Consider the following 16,910-nt stretch of genomic DNA (forward strand, 5'->3'; position numbering starts at 1 on the left):
TGATCTTCATTCATGTCCCCTGCCCCCACCTCTGTGACCAATAGTCTTACATGTCTGAGCACGTAGCATACTTGGACTCTCAATTTAAACAGACACTGGGAAGAATGAAGGAAGAGGCAGGTAAACAGGGAGTATATAACAGATACAGAAGGACCACCATTTTTCTTCTTTAAAACTCTTTCTACTTTCCTTTATTTGGTACTTGGCCCTTTTCTTTCTCATTTACATTATGAGCCAGATATGAGAATAGTAAAGAAGGGGACGGTGAAGATTAAATGATGGGAAAAAAATAACCTGAAATAGTTGAATTTAATTTTTAAAGACTGTCTGAGAAGGGTACTGAAAAGGTTAGGAAGGGGTCTAACTGGTTGACTTGAAAGTTTCCTTCAGGCTCTTAAGATTGCTGGTTTTGGAAATGAAAATCCCACCTGTGAATAAAACAAGTGAAAATATTTTAAATTCTTAGTAAATTTCTTCTGAATAATAAGCAAATTTAAGATGCTAGATGTCTTAGGGAGGAAATGGAGCACATGTGCCAACTTTATCTCTAAGTCAACTGCATGTGTTACTGATTTCATGCAGTGGTGCATGTGCCCTCCCTCAGGAACAAGTTGTGGGAGTAAAGAAGTTAGGGCTTCAAGCCCTGCAGCTATCCTGTGTCTTCCTCATGTCTCTCTCCTGCACCCACCAGAGTGCCTGCACCCTGCTCCTCTCTCACAGCTTGTCTCCCAGAGGCTTTTACCCTGCTCTCTGGACAGACGTGGTCCCCGCAGCCACATCTCAGCGCCAGGATATCACCATGATCAGCCTGCCTGCTCTTGGGAGTCTGGTATCATGTTTATCATTTTTGTAAACTTTGTGAATAATCACATCTTCACTACTGCAATTTTCTATTCTAGATGCACCAAAGAAACATGTCAGTTTAAAAAATTAAAGTGCATTTGTTGCTTTGGGATAATTTAAAAAGATAATTGAAGTCATTTTAGGTCAGGGATCTTAGTTCAAGGTCTATATTCTGAAATTGCATGCAAAATTTTTTTGTGTTATTTTTCTGGGAGACAGAACATAGATTTTATCAGTTTCTCAGGGTAGGAGGGTGGTCCATAACCCAAAAGATGAACAATCATTGCCTTAGATCAGTACCAGAAAGCACTAAGGCATTCGTGGGAACAGACTCTAAACCTTCTCCTCCCTTGAATGTACAAGACCATCATAATCACCATGATGATCAAGCATCCATTAATTAAGCTTTGGGAAGCTTTTTAGAGGAAATAGACCTTGTTCACCAAATAGCTTACCTTCTAAATGAGGAGATGAGACTAACACAAAACAAAGTTATTGCACATAGAAAATATAAATGACAAGCTTATGAATATTTTATGAGTGAGGTTAGCAGTGCTAAAGGGATTGTGGGAGAGACGATGGGGTTATGGTTTTGCCTGGTATGGTTTTGCCTGGCATGGCTTATTTATGGAAGTGAGTTATAAGCAGTATTTATACAAATGTGGCTGAAAAGAAAGAGGGAAAATTTCACATTTGGAAATGGCATGTTCTTAAAAAAAGGGGAGGAGAAAACTTTAAGTAGAGGCTGTAGACTGATTTGTGTGACTAGGTTCTCTCTATGGTCCGTGGCCTTGTAAATGGGGCAGCGAACTCAAATGAATCACATGTCAGGAACGGTCCAGACACAGTGGGATGAAACAGTACAGCCCTGTATAGGCCTGAAGAAACCCAATTGCCCATGTTGCTAGAGATATGTGAGTATAGCAAAAATATTTTGTGTGGTTTGGACATTAATTGTTTGTGAGGATATTTCCCCCCCAGACACTCTTATGTGGAAGGAGCAATCTGCAAGACTAAAGTTGGTGTAGTTGCAATGTTTTATACATGTCACAGGAAAGGACGACTACCTAAATTTTATGCCCTGTGACAGTACCATATATATGTGGATATATATTCATATTTATATTTATAGTTATATTTAATGAGTTGTGTTGCATATTGTTCTTTCTATATATATGCATAAGCATTTTCATTGCGCTTAGATAGTGTTTACTAATAGAGGATAGAGGTCTGAGACAAACTAAGCTCCTGCTGTAGCTGAAATACCCTCAAAACCAGGCTTTTACCATTATGTCCCTCTAGATATCATGTTTGCACACCTTCACATTTAGGGTAAAAATCTGTGTGACAGTAGAGATAAAACTTGTTCCTTTTTTCCCACCCTCACAGTATCTTTGTAGCCTGATGGCTGCGTGGTTCCTGTCTACTGGAAGGCATTGAATATGATCTATCTGCAGTGGAAGACGTCAGTAGAGTTATGTTGTTATAGCTTTTAAAGAAGAACCTCAACTGGTTTCTTAAAAAAACAAATTGTAGAAAATCTGTTCATCAAATGTGATGTGAAAAGCTACATCCTTATATTAAATTAGAGAAGGAATGTGGAAGGGTGGATAATATATGCACGTTTCTTTCAATCGGTCCAAACGAGAAAGTCGCATTTAAGCCCCTAACTTTGTGTGGTGTGGGCTAGTGTGAGGACCAGTGGGTGATGAAGGTGCCTGTTTAGGAGAGTCCTTTGTTCCTCATTCCATCTTTTCTCCTGGCCAGCCCACCGTCTTATCCTGAGATGCTAGAGAAACAGCCACAGCTTAGGTTCCTGTGTACCAGCCTTGGAGGAGCCTCAGTGTTGTTGCTCTGTTGGTCCAGAATGAGAGACATGACTATTCTGACAGGCTGTTAGTTTCCCAAGTGGCTGGAAAAGGACTGGCTGGGAAGATTAGAAAGGTCACCGAGACCCTGGAAAGGCCAGTACTCTGTATAACGGAATGGGGACAGGGTGCTGGGGTTCTGTTTACAGTAGTTGATGGTGATTTAAATGTGCCCAGGGACAATGTTAGGGGTACATTTTGAGATAAATAGTAAATCAAGGTTTAGTGAGACATATAGAATTATATAATTCAGGGTAGTAGGTATTTCTTAACTGTTCATATTCGTACTGCTGGGGGAAAAGTGGATTCGTTTTGTGTGCCCAGTAAGTAAAACCAAATACATTTTTCTAAACTTCATATTTCTCCTCTTTCCCCATGGCAACCTTATTGCTGCCTGAACACACACACACACACACACACACACACACACACTCACACTCACACTCACACACACACACCCAATACTTTAAATTGACACTTATGGTTATTATGTTTCTTTCATCATTTCGGGAGTATTCCTACGAGAGTTAAATAATGGTGCAAACTTAACCCCAATGCCAAATATTAATCATTATTATGTTTTTAAATTATAATTTCTAGAAAATACAGAAGATGATCAGTTAAGACATGAGAATTCCTTGAACTGTAAGAACAACTTATTCCAGAGACCTCTATATGATCAGAAGGAAGTAAATATTGACATTATTTGGTTGTAATAGCTCATATGTATCACTATTAGGGAGTAAATATAAAAAATATATTCTGTTACCATAGCAACCCTGTGTGCTATTGCACACATAATGTTCTTATTTCCTTTAAATATAGATCTTCTTGTGAAATACAACAAAGCTGAGATTGTTGCTACCATATTTATTTTCCAACTTCATTGGTTAGAATGTATTTTGGAGCATTCTGTCAACACACGGTTTATAAGAGATTCACCACTGCTATGTGATGTGTGATGAGGGCTGGGAATTAGAGATCCAAGTTATATTTAAATATTAAGAGATTCTCTAGGAAAAGAGGTAAAACATGTAGATAAACTCATATTCTAAACTTGACATCAAGCTGAAATTAAAATAAACACAATGCACTTTTCCCCAAATGCCTAAATTATGAAATAAACACAGCTGCTACGATTTCAGTGTATATGTATCTGCATTTGATAAGAATTCAATGCACATACATTTACCATATGTTTTATCTCCATTTTAAGTCTTATTTCTAACAGTAGCCTCTTTCCCTTTCTTACCTAGAAATACACATATACCCAGTAAAAATATTTTCATTTTATTTTAAACCTAGCTCTGCCTAAAGAAGAAGGAGTAGAGATTTGGGAGAAGAGTTTAGAGATGTGAGGGACCACTAGAAAATGGGGGATAAATATGGCTAGGGAAGAGTAAGAGGCTCTGCGGCTCCACAGACCCGAGGCAGAGAACGCATTCATTGGTTCAACAAATATTCAAGTCGCATCAATTCAGATATTGTACACATGGAGGATCTAGGGCGAGAACATTCCTGCCCTCGAGGGGTTGATGTTAGAGGTTAGGAAGGGAGTGTCTTGTCTTCCGCCGCCAGGAGGTGGCCCCAGTGTGACACCAGTATAGGGACCAGCCTGGACACATCTAGCTGTGGCCAGTTGGGGAGTGTTCTATCTACCAAATTTGGATGTTTGTGTTGAGGACACTTTCTGAGCCACACTTTTGATTTTTATGTTCATCTTCCATATTCATGCAAAACTTCCCTCTGAATCTGGTCTTCACAGAGCAGTCACCCCTAATTACCAATGTTTTCTTCTTGAGGAATTTCATGAGTGTTGTGCAATGTACAGATTTTTTCAATTTTGAGAATCATAAACAATGAGAATGGGCCTTCCCGTTTTGTGCTTGGCATAAGGTACTGAGCAGTGCGCCTCGAGGGGTAAATAGAAATTTAGAAAGAAGGAATTTGCAAGAGAACATGTTGGGCTCTGGGCGCCACAAGTCCCTGCCTATTTCAAAACCCTCACTTCTTTAGGAGGTAGAGCAGTGCTGACTGTGTGACCTCAAATTACCCACTTGGAGGCTTGATTTCTACACCTGTAAGAAATACCGTATTTCCCTATGTATAAGATGCACCCTTTTTTGAAAAATTTGGGGTCTAAAAACTGGGCGCGTCTTATACAGTGGTTGTAGTTTTTTTAACTTGCATTTCCCCCTGAGGACGAGGCAATATATGAAGACAGTGATTCGTCATCAGATACAGATGAGGACAAGCTAATGGATGGGAGTTTTGACAGTGATGAGGCGTTGTATGAATTTTATGATGAATAAAACTTGAGTTCAATAACTTTATGTAATACATTTTTTTTTTCAAATTTTGGGCCCCAAAATTAAGGTGCGTCTTATACATGGGAGTGTCTTATACATGGGAAAATACGATAGCTTTATGGGGCTGGGCGAATGGTAGCTCAGTTGGTCAAGAGCACGAGCTCTGAGCAACAGGGTCACCGGTTTGATTCCCACATGGGTCAGTGAGCTGTGCCCGAGCTAAGCTGCCAACAAGCGACAGGATGGCTCAGCTGGTGAGAGTGCATGCTCTTAACAACAAGGTTGCCGGTTCGATTCTCATATGGGATGGTAGGCTGTGACCCCCCCACCCCTACAACTATGAACACAGCAACTGGACTTGGAGCTGAGCAGCACCCTCCACAACTAAGATTGAAGGACAACAACTTGACTTGGAGCTGATGGGTCCTGGAAAAACACAATGTTCCCTTCCCCAATTCCCCAATAAAATCTCTCTCTCTCTCTCTCTCTCTCTCTCTCTCTCTCAAGAGAGAGAGAGAGGAGGGTGGGGGAGAGAGACCAACCTGTCCTGGGGGTATTCAGAGAGGATTAAATGAAATAATTTATGCAAAGTACTTAGCATAATGCCTGAGAAATAATAGGCTCCTAAGAAGGGTTAATTCCTCCTCCCCTAAATGCCTCCTGGGGTTCAAGAATTGTCTTTGAAATGCCCCTGGCAAAATAGAAATTATGTAATCCGGGAGAGCAAGTTCATGGACTCAAAACACTTGTTAACATATTTGCATTAATTAGTGTATTAATGATTGACTTTATAGTGTAAATAGCTGATTCTCAGAGGAATGGGATTTGGAACAGGTTTTCATTTAGATCCTGGAGGTTGGGTAATGTCAGGGCACAGGCTCTGGGGATGAGGCAGGACCAGGCAGGGCATGGGGGTTGTGGGACAGAGTGCAGTCCTAAGTGCCAGGGGCGTGGCTTCAATGGGGAAACAGCCTGGGAAACTAACAAGAAACTTGAGTCACCATTTTGTGGGGACGCCACTGGTCTCAGTTTGTTTGCTATTGAAGATCCTAATTATCAGGAGTAATCAGTGCTGACCCAAAGGAGTACTGCTGGTTGGCAAGACTGGTTTGCAATCTCTCCACCCATTCCTGATTAGTCACCTGAATAATAAAAAACTCAGGGAAAGAGGTAACAACTCGAACATTTCATTACCTAATTTTGAAGATGTTTGCCACACTCGAATTTGTTTTATGGAAGAAAATAAGGCACAGAAAACTTGGGTAGCTTATTTTAAAAATTGCATCAGGATAGAAAGGTAGGCCCTATATCCACTTACGTGTCCATGATTCCATTTCTAGAATTCTGAAATCCAAAAAGTTCTGAAAACCAAAAGTTGATTTTGTTTTTTGTTTCGTTTTTTAACTTTATTGGGGAACAGTGTGTTTTTCCCAGGACCCATCAATTCCAAGTCAAGTTTTTGTCCTTCAATCATAGTTGTGGAGGGCGCAGCTCAGCTCCAAGTCCAGTTGCCGTTTTCAATCTAGTTGCAGGGGGGCTGTGCCCACCATCCCATGTGGGAATCGAACCAGGCAACCCTGTTGCTCAGAGCTCGCGCTCTAACCAACTGAGTCACCTGGCTGCCCCTGTTTTATTTTTTAAATGTTTTGCATTAACACTAAGTTGGCAGCAAAACTTGACCTAACAGGCTAATTTTACTCCTTTTTATCCTACTTTGTGTGACTGTGTATAGATTTCACTGCAGAAATATTAATGTTTAATTACCAGAGGTGGCCCCAAACTCACTCAGAATGTAAGGCTATACAAACAAACAAACAAACAAACACGCTTTCTAAATTCTGAAACATGCCTGACCTCGAGGATTTTGCTTAGGGGTGGTGGGACTTGACTATGTAACAGGTACCTTTTTTAAAGTTCTGTTTTAGTTTAGTTATACTTAACAAACTTCAAATATGAGAATTCACATCTGATATATTTAAATATAAGTCAAGGAGTTGGCACTGACTTAATCCCTCTGTTTTCAGAAAGGGAGCCCCGCCTGTCTTATTTCTCCCCACACTCCTCCCCATCCTTATCTTCTCCAGGTTTCCCTGGGGGCGGTGGGTGGCCTGGTTCTGGGCTTGTTTGTTTCTTAAACAGACTTTCAACCCGACCTTCCTGTTTAGAGCCCCCTTCTAGTCCCAAACCTTCCAGTTCCTGAACTTTTAAGGGTTATGCAGGGTAAACTATAGTGCGCACGTCAAATTAATCAACATTTGACCTTTGCTCTTCAGTTTGCTGTGACCTTCTCTCTCTTTTGTTATAGCTTATGCTTAAAAATCATAACAAAACAACCTCCCTCACCACCACCAAAAAAAACCCAATCCATTACATTTTAGTGGGTTTTCAGGGAGGGAGTGGAAGTTAAATATTGTGTTCTATCTGCCATCTTTATTGGAAATTGAGTGCTTTATTTAAAATAGCTCAATGTTTTCCTTATGGTCATTTTATATAGTTTTAGTTTCTCTTTTTCCTGGACTGTAGGTCTCTTCCAGACTGTGGACCAGGGTTGGAGTCTGGTTGAATTTCCCAGGGGTCCTGCTCTCTCTTCAGGATCCCAGAGGCCCTGTGAAAGTGGACTTGCCTTTGGCCTGGAGTGGGATGACTTCAGGGAAGAGCTGGCCAGGATTGGGATGGAAGCATAGACGGCTGAGGAGGGGACTCTGGCATCTGGCAAACCCTTGCTTTTTAGGGCCCTCTGACAGACATTGATGGATATCCAGTGAGTACATTAGAATCAACCCCAGCCCGGTCATGACCGAGGGTCGTATTATGAACCTTAACAGTGAGGGTGGCATGGGTAGAGACCACTTCTGACCACCTTCCTGCTGCACTGATGCAACCAGCTGACTGTCCACCTAGGCAAGTACTCGGTTCCAGATGCCCCCAGCTTTCACCTTGTCCTAATTTACAGAATGAAGATTTAGACAAATGGGCTGGGGCTACTCTTCCCCCTTTCCAGGCTTCTTCCTCAAAGCTTACACTCTCCAAGTGCCCCGGTGCGCAGTGGCAGATAATAGGCGCTGTGGGAAGTAGAAGACATGGCCCTCGCTGTAGGTGTGTAGCGTGACACCAAGAAGAGTGAGTGATGGGGTATAGGAGTCAGAGGCACTTGGGGCAGAATGGGCAACATCAGGCTTGTCCAAAGGACATTTCTGCATCAGCAGACTCATCCCAGTCTGAGCACAGCCCCTGTCAATTCAGCCAAGTGAATTCTGCATCATTGTTCCCTTGTCTCTGTTCTGCTAACCTCTTCCAGCTTCCTGCAGCTCCTTCCTGCTTCTAGGGGAAGGGTGAGGGAAGAGCAAGGAGGGAGCGTGTTAGGTAAGGAGAAGGCCAGGGTCCTACCAGACTGGCCAGATAGTGCCCTCTGTGGCAGTAGGTGCTGGAGCAGCCAGGAGCCCACCACCCAAAGAGCTATGCAGGCCAAGGTGACTTCTCTTCTGTCCTCTTAGCTCATATCACTTATTAATATATACGAGATCTGACAATTAAGTTCGCGAATTCATCCTAGAAAAAGTGCTACATACCTCATTGCTGAACATCACTACAGTCACCTTCGAAGTACTCCCCTTGGGAAGCTATGTACTGATGCCAGCGCCTACTCCACCAGTCAAAGCAATTTTGGAACTCTTTCTGAAATGGCCATCAGAGCTGTCGTCATATTACCCTTGATGTCCTGAATGTCATCAAAATGTATTCCTTTCAATATTTCCTTTATCTTTGGTAAAGAAAGGAGTCATTGGGGGTCAGATCAGGTAAGTAGGGAGGGTGTTCCAATAGTTATTTGTTTACTGGCTAAAAACTCCCTCACAGATAGTGCCGTGTGAGCTGCTGCATTGTGGTAATGCAAGAGCCATGAATTGTTGGTGAAAAGTTCAGGTCATCTAACTTTTTCTCACAGGCTTTGCAGCACTTCCAAATAGTAAACTTGGTTAACTGTTTGTCCGGTTGGTACAAATTCATAATGAATAGTCCCTCTGATATCAAAAAGGTTAGCAACATCGTTGCAGCAAATTTGCTAACTTAATAGTCTGACCTCATATGTAACAAGATGAACACATATATATGTATAAGACTGATTTATGTTATGAGAAAAAAATCAAAAAGAAGTTTTTGGCAGGGGAAGGAACGACAGAGGGTCAGAGAGAGTCCCTGTACATTTAAAAGGGCTCTGCTTTGTCACAGGGTCTCGGGTTCAACCACTGTGGGAGCTGACCTTGGTTTTGGACTTTCTGCCATCTTGGCATCTCCTGGGGAGGAGCCTGGGCTGGTTATAACGAAGCACCCCAAATCCGGGCTCATTTGGAGCTGTAGGTTTGAGGGTGACGTTTCCCGTTTCCACTAGCTCTCCTTGTGTGCCTGGTCATTTTCCACATCTTGTTAAACAGTAACAGTTAGAGAAACATTTGAATGTTTCTTCATCTGCCAAAAATGACTAAAGATTATTTTTTTTTATATCCATTGTAGTAATGATTTCTAGTGCCAGCAAAGTGAGACTGTGCTGGTTATCCTGTAATGAAGAGATGGAACTGAACCCTAGAGCTAAAAAGTTGGATGGACTGAGGGCACTAGGAATGTTATCACAGGGATCCTCTGACTCAGGGGAGCCCAACTGTCTGGAGGCTGCCGTCTCAATGGGACCAGGAAGGATGTGAGCACAGCCAGTAGCAAGCTGGCTCTCAATTCTGTCCGGATGGTCACTGACTCTGTTTACATTGCTCCCTAGCTGGCATTACTACTGTCTTTGTTCAGTCTTAATCTTTCGTAAATCCCAAACTCAGATTCATCTACTGAGACAGTAGTTCAGGTCCACATACAATTAGTGAGCACCTTCTGAATACCAGGCACTGTGTTAGATATTACCGTCTAGTTGGAGGAAACAGATACAAAGCAATAACTTTCGATGGTCTGGTTTTGAGAAATGGGGAAAACAGCCAGAGCTTATTGACTAGTTAAATCTGGGAGTTGAAAGAAAGGAAAAGCGTCTAGGGTCACTTCCAGGTGCTGCCGACCATTTTCTCCTTGAAACTCTCTCTGGGCCTCCACACACCTATGTCTCGAGTTCTGTCTGCTTTGTTGATCTTTCAATAGAGCCATTTCAAAGGCACAGTCCTTAAATGTTGGTGTCCCTAAGGTCCCCTCCTTAGCTATCTGTCCCATTCTCTAGCTCCTTCTCCAGTGGCAAGGATTCCCAAAGCTGTCTCCAGCTCAGACCTCTTCTGAGCAACACGCATCTCTCAGCATCTCCCAGGCTGCTGCGGCTGCCACAGGCATTGCAGATGGGTGTGCCAAAGCCTCCAGTCCCCACAGCTGTGCCTTTCTGCTGCCCTCTCCCACAATGGCTGGGACCCCCTCCACAGGAGGAAATAGAGGTACACCGAAGTCTGATAGAAACATGCCAGCCACATATGTAATTTAAACTTTTCTAGTAGCCACATTAAAAACGTGAAAAGAAACAGGTGAAATTACCAACTTTAATAATATATTAACCTATCATACCATCATTTCAACATGTAGTCAGTATAAAAATTATTGAGCTATTTTACATTCTTGCTTCCATATTGAACCCTCAAAATTCAGTATGTATTTTAATCTCAGTTTGCATAGCCATGCTTCAGCTCAGTAGGCACCTGTGCCTCATGGCTCCTGGTCTGGACAGTGCAAGTCTAGAATGAACACGGCAGTACTGGAGGCCATGCCAAAGTACTTTCGTAAGAAGTGCGATTGGATACATGCATTAGGAGCATCACTGTTTTTATGATTCACATATAGTCTCTGTTCCTTATGGTTTCCCCCTAATACTTAGAGAAACTTTTGAAATTCCACTGTTTTTCAGAAGAAGAATCACAAGGTATTCTTCCTCCAGTGCTGGGAAGGGACTTTCAAGGGAGAGGGCTCATCTCCTTGTCCCCACCCTCCCAGGGAAGCCCCCAGGGGAAGGTGCAGTTCTCAGCAAGGAATCCTCCCTACTTGGAGAGTCCCTTCCAAAGCTTACTGGGGAATCTCTGGGTTTTGTTTCAGAAGGAAGTGACTTTTGTTTCACAATTTCTTTTCAAAATTTTCATGCTTTAGCTGCCAACAACAAAATGTATTTACTTTACAATCATTATTACAGCTAGAGCCACCATGGATTTTTCCAGGGTGGTGTTCATTTTTAATAGTGTCTCTGTCAGAAGATCACATTAGCACAGTCTTGAGTGTGAAATACTGGAGGGTACGATGGTGACCAACCAACGGGTGCTCACCAGTTCCTGGAACTGGCACTTAATTGTGGCTACTCCTCTCTGTAAATGGTTTCCGTGGACTGCTCCCTTCCTTGGGGGCTGAAATTGGTCCCAGAGAGGCCACAGCTCTTCAGGTGACAACAGGGCATGTACCTTCCTTCTCAGGAGACCGAGTTTACGCTACTCTGCACAGATCAATCTGAGTTTTAAGGGGTGCTTTTTCTGAGGAGGAAGATATTTAAAGTTATGTAGAGGCAGCAAAGCTTTCTAAGAATATTTTTGGCAGGCTGATAAAGAAGGATAAAAAAATGAAATGATACAGGCTTGGGGGAATGGTGTTAGCTGTTGGGACTCTGCCAGATATTGGTACTCACAGTGGGGGAGACATTGGCCTTTACTGTTACTATCCAAAATGTGGTCCACGTTTTTTAATCGTCAACTAAAATTATTTCACTTTCAAGGTCCAGGCCGTCGGGGGGTGGGGCGGGGGAGGGACTGGCTTCCAGGCGGCCCGGCAGTATCCCACTGTCATAGGCGGTCCTCTTCCAGGCGCAGGGTACCGGGAGGCAGGGAGGGGGCTCAGGGAGGGGGCTCGCGTCTTCCGCGTTTCCCGGCTGTCGGTCTCCCGGCGTCCCCAGCTTCCAGGTAGGGACGCCCCCTCCCCCGCAGCGCGGCTCGGCGGGTGGGGAGGAGGGGCTGGGCTCCGAGCACCGCCCCTCCATTTATCACATGGCCGAAGCACCACAAAAACAACAGCTTTGGCCGAGGCAGGGACTTCAGGAAAGGGAACCCGGGGCCCGCGCTGCAGCCCCCACCCCATGGAGGAGGGTTTTCTCGAATCCTTTGGGAGGCTGAGCCTCCAGCAGCCACAGCCTCGGCTGCCGGCCCCTCCGCCCCCGCGCGGGACAACCCCGCGGCGCCACAGCTTTAGGAAACGCCTCTACCTTCTGCGAGGCCTCCCGGGCTCGGGGAAAACCACGCTGGCCAGGTAATGCCCCCGGCCTGGCGCCTCCCCGGCCCGGCCCGCGCCCCAACCCCGGCCCGGCGGCAGGGAGCCCAGGCGGGGGGAGCAGGCGGCCGCGCTGTGCGTCCCGTGCCGCGCTTTCCTGAGCATGGTCTCGGCGCTGCGCCCTGCGCCAGCCCCAGGTGGCACGGGCCTGCCCGCCGCCGCGCGGGCCCAGGGCAGCCGGCCGAGGGACCTGCGCCTCCCCGGTACCTCCAGCCCGGGGTCGGGAGGCCCGTAGGGATCGCCGTCAGGCAAACCCGTGGCTACTGCAGAGAACGCCGCGGGGCCACCCGCCGGCGCACAGGCACCGCCACCGCGTCAACAGGCGTCTTCACCCGGGCGGAGAGACGCGGGGCCGGGTGCGGGCGGCCGCGTTCGAAACGAGTAGGTTATAGGCAGCTGCGTTCGCTCGGGCAGCTGCGGAGGCGCACAGGTGCGCGGGGGGCCGGCGGGCGGCCCGCAGACCTCGCTGGCGGCGCCGCGCCGGGGGCGCCGGAGTGCGTTTACCCGCGAATTGCGTAGGCAGCCCCCCATGCCAGGTCCGTGCGGTCTACGCAGGCTTGTCTCCTGCTGCCACCTTTCTAGGCCCACCAGACCAGCCTCAACCCCCAGCACTCCCTGCTTGCACCTGGCTCCAGCAACATCGAAAGGTTATCTCCTTCCCTGTGCTGACGCTGCCGGCCTGCCCGCTGCCTCCCTCTGCCCCGACGGTTCCACTAGCACTTTAAGACTGAGATCTGTCACAGCATGCCACCCGACCAGTAGATGCTCGCCTCCTGTGCTCCTAGGCTTCCTGTTTACACCTCTGTGACTGCGCTTGGTTTTGCACATGGTTTCGTTTATCCTTCTGTAAGTTTCTTGAAGGTGGGGGCCATATCTGACCTTGCCAAACAGTGTCTGGCATGTAGTATGTGTTCCAAAGAAGAAGTGGTTCCTTGCCTTCAGAGGGCTTGCCAGCTCCTTAGAGAGAAAAGGCTACCCTAGAATCGTGGAATGCTAAAGAATCAGACAGCATACCATACATTCACGAGCTGCTGTAGATGGGAGGAGGGTCTGGGTCTTTTGCCGGTCAGGGAACTGTGACAGCCCTGGTGATGTGCTGCCCATTTTATAGTTAGGATTCCAGGCTGATTTGTGGAGTAGAAGACTTTAGCAAAACAATATTGCTACATTTTCACAGGGGAATGGGATGGGTGACTTCCAAAGGGCCAGTGGTACCCTTTCCTGAGACACACGCTCATTTCAATAGGCCTTGTCCCAGTCTGGATGGGGGAGCCTGCTTAGAGCCCAGATACAGTTATGTGATACAGTTATGGAGGGGGGCGGCATATGTGTTACAGCCGAGTATCTTCTGAATTCAAATCAAATTTAGTTCACTTTAGCTTTGCTGATCTCTGGCCTATCACACCCAGATTGTCTTTATAACTACCCTAAAATGGAAGTGACAGGATGAGTGAAGGTGTGTAGACCTTGCTCATGGGAAGCTCTGGGCTTTGGACCTCACCTTCCTTATTTCTAAAGTGAGCGGGTTCTCCTGGGTGGCCTTTAAGGTCTCTTCTGGCTCTAACATTCTACACTTTTAGGATTTTAATTCCTGGGTGACATTTGGCTAAGCAGAAGACACCGGCTGAGAGGCCAGCTTATTAAAGACCATCTCTCTAGGGACGACGGGCATGAGCACTGGCCTGGAAGTCTGAAGACTGTGCCTCTAGAGCTTCTTCATCACTAAATAGCTGGTGACATTGGGCAGTCACATAGCTTCTCTGGGACTTACTCTCCTTATATGTGAATACCAAGAAAGGATTAGGTTAGATGATTTATTGAAGATCCTCTGGCTCTTAATTCTAGTTGTCAGACTTAGAAATGGTTTGTTAATAGTTGCTAGGGAAAGAGCTCTGACCTTGAAGTCAGGCTATGGCTTCGAATCCAAGCTCTGCCACTCACTAGCTGTGATCTTGACCTCAGTTTCCTTTCCTGTTAAATGGGGATGTTTGCTCTGTGGACTTCAGAGGGCTGTTGTGACAAATGAGTGCTAGAGAACTTGTTAAACTTTAAAGTGCTATATACATGTTACGAGGTATTAGTTACTGCTTAAGATGTTGGTCAGCTGAGGTAAATCTTCAAGGTGTTACTGGGGGAGGAGGCTGGCTCTGCAGTGAAGACCAGCAGAAGCTAACTCTGAGCTCTCCCCTTAGGCTGGGTGTCAGCAGTTCTGAGAGCACGGGGTCCTTGGCACAGCTTTGGGGTGGGTTGTGCATTTATACAGAAATCGGGAAGTAAACAAGGAAATAGGCCATAGCTCAGCAAGGAGAGTGGCCTGCAGTGAGGATGAAATAGTGTGGTGGAGGTCACAGGCCACTTTTTGGTGGGTGGGGTGGAGGAGAGGAGAATGGCAAACTTAAAAAAAATACACGTGTAGAAAATAGTAGAACTGTGAGGCTCTCTTATGTATGGGTGTATTCTAGGAAATTTCTATTTTCTTTATTCTATGTATTTTCCAGATTTTCTATAATGAACATGTATTTCTTGAATCAGAAAAATAAAAAATAAAGTTTCTTTAAAAATTGGAAGAGATCCATTTTTACAAATGTGGGTTCATCTTTTTTTCTGCTTAACTTTTAATTCTCATTTGATTAAAGAAATAATAAAAAGTTTTGAAACTAGGATATGTGTTGTCTTCCAAGTCAATGTAAGATTTCTATGCCTTTCATCTGTTTGTTTTCATAGCTTGAAGGGGCTGAAATGTGGAACACTCTAAGTTCTTTGGCCACATTGTAAAAAACAGTTGGAGTTTTATCTGGTTTAAGAAAGTTTTAAGTACATCAATGTACTAAAAAATTATCGTGCCCCTAAGTCTGTTTTATCACCTCTATTTCATTTGAAAAACATTTCAAAAATAGTTTCTTATCATTGACCTATAAGACCTACTTCCAGGAACTCATCTGAAAGTTACACTTGGACAAGCCCATGAAGTTCAAGTTTATCACAGAGTTTTGTTATATAATAGAAGAAATGTGAGACAACTTAGATATACAAAAATAGAGGATTGGCTTATAAGTCATGCAATCATTAATGGGAACATAGATGTATATTTAACATGCAAATATACTCATCTCCTCCCCCATTAAGTTAAAAGCCTGTTTACAAAGCTATCTGATCTATCTATCATCTCATATCTACTATATATACAAAAATCCCATTTTCTGTTCAAACAAAGGGGTGTACATATCCTTATAGACAAATGTGTGAAAAGGTAGATATCTGTTGATAGTTGTTGACTTTTTTTTTGTTTTTTAGCTTAGCCATCCTGCCACCTGTTGACAGCTTAGCAGCAGCTCAGCTTGGGCCCAGCATCAAACCTCTGTTGCTCAGAGCACACCCTCTTGAGCGAGCTCTTAACCAGCTGAGCCACTCCGCTGGCCCTGATAGGTGTTGACTTTAGATAGTGGGATTGTGGACTTTCCCCCTTGAATTATTTTCTCATGTTTCTACAATAAATATGTATTACTCGCTAACTTATTAAAGGTGAAAATAACTTTTTACAGTTGAAAATAGTTTTGTTAACTAACTTGGAGTGATAGACCCAGGATGTGTGACAAAGCATTTATTAAATAAAATAAATGTCATTTTAGTATATAAAAAGGCTTTCCTAGGGTCATTCTCAGTTGGACATATACATAGAAAAAATTTAATCCACGAGGAGATTGATTTCAAATACCTATTGTTATTACTATTTGTTATTAAATGTTATTAATGATTAATTTTATTAATTAGCATATGAACCAGCATAGGTCTCTTGATTCTTCAACACTTAAGGTTCTTTTTCGTTAAAATAGAGCTGACATCCAATTAGCAAGTTTATTGTGAGGTTACTGTGGTAAACAGTTCCTGTGACTGTCCGTGGAAAGCACTGTGGGTGGGATGCATGGGCTACATAAATACCAACTATTAATTATTATTCACTAATCATTAATCATAGTATTCACTGAGTACTTATGCGATTGTTAGTACCTGCTTAGTAAAGTATATACCAAATGAGGTTAAGGGGAGGAGCCTACACAAGACTAGCAGAGGGAAAACAGTAACCAACTCACTGCTGTGCGTAAATGGCGTCTAACGGGGATGAGCCTCTCAGGTGCTGTTGGTGTTCAAGGTCAGGGCAGTCACTGAGGATGACTAGGAAGAGCTGTCTCCTCCATGTGGAGGTGGTTCTGAGCTGCCCTTGAAGATGGGGAGGCTGAGGCAAACAAAGGAGAAGGATTAGCGCCATGACCAAGATGGCGGTGGGAACGCGTGGGTGGCTCCCACGCTAGTACGAGAGCAGCTGGGCCGACATGGTGCTCCATCAGAGTGAATGTGGTGGCTGGGTAAACCCAGGGCCAGGCTGCGGAGAACATACAACATGGACAAAGGAATACAGACTTGATAGAAGACATAGGGTCCCCATTCCAAGACCCCTTCCCCCTTCTCAGGAGGTAATCCAGAACTTCCCATAGCTGACAAACTCACCTGATCTGCGCCTGCCCTTTACTCCTTCATCAATGAAAGCATCTGTGGATGTCTGTTTACTTTCTCTCTCTCTCTCTCTCTCTCCCCCTCCCCCCCTCCCTCCCTCCCT

At 44.6% G+C, this 16,910-nt stretch overlaps 1 protein-coding gene and 1 long non-coding RNA gene across 5 annotated transcripts in view; one reads left to right on the forward strand and one right to left on the reverse strand.

Moving 5' to 3' along the window:
- Nucleotides 1-104: 104 nt before the first annotated feature.
- Nucleotides 105-16,865, reverse strand: LOC109388021 (uncharacterized). Its single transcript, XR_002125138.1, has 3 exons — nucleotides 16,802-16,865; nucleotides 16,387-16,529; nucleotides 105-428 (listed from the first exon to the last, which is right to left on the reverse strand). It is a non-coding gene; the product is annotated as an uncharacterized LOC109388021 (long non-coding RNA).
- The window catches only part of N4BP2L1 (NEDD4 binding protein 2 like 1), a 32,653-nt gene continuing 27,742 nt past the window's right edge, over nucleotides 12,000-16,910 (forward strand). For 3 of the 4 annotated variants that reach the window (XR_002125136.1, XR_002125137.1, XM_019652345.1), the window contains exon 1: nucleotides 12,001-12,274. Coding sequence is in view for 2 of the 4 variants with exons in the window: in XM_019652345.1 (XP_019507890.1) it covers nucleotides 12,105-12,274 (170 nt within the window). In the remaining 2 variants the exon portion in view is untranslated. Of the gene's footprint in view, nucleotides 12,275-16,910 lie in introns of all 4 variants that reach the window. The other variant, XM_019652346.1, reaches the window with a different exon arrangement.

This window comes from Hipposideros armiger, unplaced genomic scaffold (genome assembly GCF_001890085.2).
Source record: "Hipposideros armiger isolate ML-2016 unplaced genomic scaffold, ASM189008v1 scaffold_178, whole genome shotgun sequence".
NCBI classification, from domain to species: Eukaryota; Metazoa; Chordata; class Mammalia; order Chiroptera; family Hipposideridae; genus Hipposideros; species Hipposideros armiger.